Raw genomic sequence first — 5,585 nt, 5'->3', positions numbered from 1 at the left:
CTCCCATTCCTACCTCTCTTCTCAGTGAACCTGGAGTTCGGCATTTCATTTAGGCAAGAGGAAGCATTAAAACACACAGAGTGGAAAGGAAGAATTTAAACCAGTGTTCTAGAAAGAGAACAAGTTGCTCAAATAACAAGTCACCTTATAAGGAGCCTGAATACAAAATAGATTTCAAGAATCAATTTTCAAAATTAGTTGTCATTCTGTACAGCGAGAAACAAATCTTTTTTTGTTTTGTTTTGTTTATTTATTTATTTTTATTTTAAAGATGTGAGGTACAATTCAGGGTTAGGTATACAAATGTTCATACCTCCAAGCAGATACCCTTGTTGATGAGGTGTGCCCGTCCCTCCCCTGGCAGTTTCCCTCAACTGCCAATCCTGCCCCTCCTCCCCTGGCAGTTTCCCACTACTGCCAATCCCTAAGAAACAAATCTTAAGTGAAATCTACCAAACAGGCCAGGCTCAGTAGCTCAGCCTGTAATCCCACACTTTGGGAGGCCAAGGTGAGTGGATTGCCTGAGCCTGCGAGTTCGAGACCTGCCTTGCAACTTGGTGAGACCTCATCTCTACAATAAATAAAAAAAAATTAGCCTGGCGTGGTAGCGTGTGCCTGTAGTTCCAGCTTCTTGGAAGACTGAGGCGGAAGGATCACCGGAGCCCAGCAGGTGAGGCTGCAGTGGCCGAGAGCGTGCCACGGTATTCTAGTCTGGGCGACAGAGTGAGACTCCAACTCAAAAAACAAACAAAAAAGAAATCTACCAAACAATGCCAGTTGTGAAAACACCACAAAAAGCACAACATGCCTAGAAGGAAATCAAACTAGATTGGTGCAAGATTGCAACACTGAAAGTGCAAGAACACTGCTGGAGACTTAAAACGCTTTTCAAGACTTGAACATGAAAATTATGTACTCTGCTCATTGACATGAGTAGAGTAATGATATCTGTTCTCCTCCAAATAACCAACAAATTCAAAAGAATTTCAGTCAAAGTCTCTGCAGGTGTGTCCATGTGTGTGTATGTGTATGTGTGTGCTGACAAGCTGATTTCAAATGCTTTTCGAAATGTATAGGGCTAGGAATAGCCAAGGCAAACCTTAGGAAAAAGAAATAAACTGGAGGACTTGTGCTCTGATCTATCAAGATTCTTTATTAATATATATTGCTGTGTTAATTAAAATCGTTTGGTTTTTGGATGCTGTGGTCAGGATTGAAAAAATAGAATACTTGAAGGTAACAGATTCAGAAAAAGCCAAACACATCGAGTTACCTGTTGTCTGATGTAGTTGACCCCACAGTGCAGTGGAGGAAGATGCTTGTTTGTAGTGGTTATGTTAGCTATTGATACACAGTATTCATGTGATACGAAAAAAAAAGCATTTTCAGGTTGTTTATAGATGTCAGTGTAAGTATTAAATCAGTAAATATTTAGAAAAAACTGTAGAAGAATATGTTTGTGTCTTTTGGTAAGATTTTTAAAAACTGAACAAAATAGTTCTAGTCACGTGAGAATGATATTGATAGGATTACCTTGAACTTCACAGCTTCTCCCCTTCAGAAGATACAAATAAACCAGCAAAAATGCAAGTCAAGACAAGTGAAAGTGTCTGGTAAATAACTGATATTTATAATTATAATAAAGAACTTCCTACAAATTAATAACTAGACATCAGATCATCCAATAGAAATTTGAATAAAAGGCTTACAGGGCATCTACCAGAAAATTATATCTGAAGGGGCAACAAATGTAAGAAAAACCATTCAGTGGCAATTTTCTCGACAGAAATGAAAATAAAAATCACAACACGAAAACACTATGAGGAATGACCAAATATCCAAAAGTGCCATACCAAGTGTTGTTAGGGTTCTAAAGTGTACACAGTTCCTTGAATATAGCTGGGTTCTACCAAGTCTGAAAATTCTCAACATTGTCTGCTAAAGTGACATTGCAAAGACTTAGCATTTTATTTCTAGGTAGGTAGCTAATAAAAAGCTTACATGGGCTCACTTCAAGTCAGGACAAGAATCTACTGTTGTGAGTAGATAACAACCAGAAACAACCTTAATGTCCATGAATAACTGTGGAATGCTCATCAGTGTAGGGCTACACATGTATGAGAATGTACAGTATACAACAGCATGCAACAATAAAGATGAATTTCATAAACACAAAGCAGACAAAGGAAGCCATGCACAAAACCAAGCACAATGTAGGATTTCATATTATAAAGTTCAAAAACAGACTAAAGGAATCTATGGATCTAGAAGCCTATTCGCTTCCTATCTTTGGTCTAGGCTGCTTCTAGTAGTGTCTGCATGGAGGCTAGAACGAAGATCCAGGAACTCTCATCCAGCTCTGTTTCTCATGCTGGGCGCTGATTATGTCGCTATGGGCCCTTTGTGGAAATCCATCAGGTAGTCGACTTATGATCATGCACATTTCCATAGAATATAAAGTTCCGATAAACTTTCTACAAGGAAAATAAAGAAAAACAAGTGACTGGTTCTTGTTTATTTATTTTGTTCTGGTGTTACAGAGGAGGCAAGACCCATAGCCATGGATGAATAAATAAATTATGGCAAGTTCCAAAAGAAAGACTTTCTGTAAACACTGCGTAGACTACAAGGGGAACAGAAGTTGTGATGAGGGTCAAGGTGTTTAATACAGGGATTCTTGAAGAAAGCTTATATGTGACTGAAGATAGGTAGCATTGGTTGCCTGAGGCAATCGGGCGAGGCCTTTGGTGCATGCAGGCCTTTGGTACATGAAACTTAGTTGAATGGTGCATCAAGTTTTTACTGGGAAAGATGTTGGTACTAAGCGATCATCAAACATTTATATGTTGGTTCAGGAACTTGGTACATCAGGCTTTGGGTCATGGGAAGAAATTAACCCTAAGGGGTCATGCCAACATCAAAATATCAGGTTAAGGCCCCACTGGTAGAGGCATCCCTGTTAAAATTCTGTGTGATCTGAGACTATTAGTAAACCTTGATTTCTAGTCTTCATTTAATTTCTGGAACTCTAGAAATCTTAATGACAAAAAATGAACAGGATATTTCATTTTGTGTAGCTACATGACAAGGCACCATGATACCATTTTGGGAGGGCCAGAGGCAGACAGAAAGTTAGCAGTCTGGATGGGAAACATACCCAGAGGTAGCTGTTCTTGGAATAATGACTTAGACTTGGGCATTCTTTGTCAGCCAAGAATTCTAGAAAATGTTGTAACAGCTGGGCGTGTAAAATGTGCACATGGAGCTGGTTATGGGTGAATGTGAGATAAGTATGCTTTGATATGTATATGCAGAAAATGTGAAACAATGATTTACATCACTACTTCTTTTTTTAGGTGTGCACGCTCGTCTAATCATAGGCTATAGTGGCTGTACATGGAACTGTTCATTTATGTATACATCTGAAATGCCTCCTGAAGCCCCAAGGAAAATTACCAAAGTTAATAGTTTCTATTGGTATCGTTGTTGTAGTAGCATGCAATGTAATGGCGGAGGACCTACTAATCTTGAAAAGGACATGTTACCCGATTATACATTGGAGGAGGAGGTTGAGGAAGGAACCGTGCGTCTGGGAACATCGCCATTGTTCCTGATCTTTGCCTCTATCATAGTCAGCCATGCACTGCTATGAGAAGCCCTTCTTGGAAGGTCACATCTTCCGTGTCAGGAGAGGAAAGTTGCCTTCCACAGCTCACTTGTAAGCCAGAGACATGGGTCTGCTGTGCCTTCAGGTGGCCCATAGGTGGGTTATTTAAGAGAGAAATAAAGAAAATGTGGTTTGCTGTAAACATCTTGAACATTTGCTTGTCCGCCTGGACTGAGGAACCCATGGTGGAGCATCTACTTAGATCTGTTCTCTGTTTTACTGTGTCCTGAGGAATGACTTTGTGGTTTTAGTAGAGTAGTACATCACCTAACGATGAGGGTTCATTGTGAGACTTGTGTGGTTAGGCATTCCCATCATGGAGACATCATGGAGTACACTTACCCACACCTAGATGGTCTAGCATACCACGGTTTTATATGCTGTAGCCTATTGCTCCAAGGCTACAAAGTAGGACAGCATGTGACTACTGAATATTGTAGGCAATTGTAACACAATAGTAAGTATTTGTATGTCTAAACATAGAACAGGTTCAGTAAAGGTGCAGTATAAAAGCAAAAAATGGTACACCTGCATAGGGCACTCACCATGAGCAGAGCTTGCAGGACTGGAAGTGGCTCTGGAGAGTTAGCGAGTCAGTGGTGAGTGAATGTGGATGCCTGGGTATTACTGTACACTACTGTAGATGTTACAAACACTGTACACTTAGGCTCACGGAGTTTATTTTACAAGTTATTTCTTTAGCAACAAATTAACCTTAGCTACTGTCACTTTTTTTCTTCAAAAATTTTGTACTTTTTGAAAAGCTTGTTGATGCTTTTATGGTAACACTTAAAACACAAGCATGCTGACAACTGTACATAGATATTTTCTTTTTTGTATCCTTATTTCAAAGCTATTTTATTTACAAATTTTTGAAGTAATTTTTAATGTTCAACCTTTTTTTGTTAAAACAAAAACAGAAACACACACATCGGCCTAGGCCTAAAAAGGGTCAGGATCATCCATATCACTGTCTTCCACATCTACAGTTTGTCCCACTGGAAGGTCCTAAGGGACAATAACACACATGCAACTATCATCTCCTGTGATAACAATACCTTCTTCTGGCGTACCTGCTAAATGGCCTGCTCAGGCTCTTACAGTGAACCTTTTTTAAATAAGTAGAATGAGCATACTCTAAAGTATCTACAAAAAGTAGAGTAGAATAAATCCATATACATGAACATAATTGTTTACTGCCATTATCACGCCCTGTCTTGTACTGTGCATAATTGTATGTGCACTTGTTTTATAAAACTGCTGTGCAGTCGGTTTGCACTGGCATCACCAAAAACACAGGAGCAATGGATCCCTCCTGCTGTGATATTGTGAAGATGACAGTGTCCCTGGTGATAGCCCACTGCTTTCTTGGTGAAATACCTTCAAATAATTGGCTCATTTTAAAATTGCATTCTCTTTTTATTACTGAGTACTTTCTATATTCATGATCCAAATCGCTTCTCCATGGACTATTTGAAAATCCTTCCTTCCATTCTGTGGGTTCTCTTTTCTGTTCTGGTAGTGTCTTTTAAAGCACAAATATTTGAAACTTAGTGAAGTCCAAGTTATTTATTTTGTTTTTGTTGCTCTTAATCTGGCTATCGTAACCGTTGCCACATTCAAGGTACTTATCACTATGTCCTTCCAAGGCTTTTATACTTTAAGCTGTTTTGATGAGATCTTTGATTAACTTTACATTATTTTTTTGTACGTGGTCTAGGTAGAGACCCACCTTTATTATTTTCCATATACTTATAAAGTCCCAATACCATTTGTTGTAAAGACTATTCTATCTCTATTGAATGTTCTTGGTGCCCTCGTGAAAATCCAGTTGACCGTAGATGTATGGTTCTATTTCTAGGCACACAACTTCTTTCTCTGATCTGTATGTCTATCTTATGCCAGTACTTCAGTATTA

General features: G+C 38.9%; 1 protein-coding gene across 1 annotated transcript; it reads left to right on the top strand.

The window, feature by feature from the left end:
- Positions 1–3,356: 3,356 nt before the first annotated feature.
- Positions 3,357–3,652, top strand: GML (glycosylphosphatidylinositol anchored molecule like; the record flags this gene model as incomplete). The annotated part of the gene is made up of 1 exon (XM_008052461.1): positions 3,357–3,652. A coding segment is annotated over one exon (296 nt), but the record flags the coding sequence as incomplete, so codon positions are not given.
- Between the last annotated feature and the right edge of the window lie 1,933 nt (positions 3,653–5,585).

This window comes from Carlito syrichta, unplaced genomic scaffold, assembly GCF_000164805.1.
Source record: "Carlito syrichta isolate Samal-C Ts95f unplaced genomic scaffold, Tarsius_syrichta-2.0.1 Scaffold276449, whole genome shotgun sequence".
Classification (NCBI taxonomy): domain Eukaryota; kingdom Metazoa; phylum Chordata; class Mammalia; order Primates; family Tarsiidae; genus Carlito; species Carlito syrichta.
The sequence above is the reverse complement of the archived record's forward strand: the minus strand, read 5'-3'. Positions and strand labels throughout refer to the sequence as shown.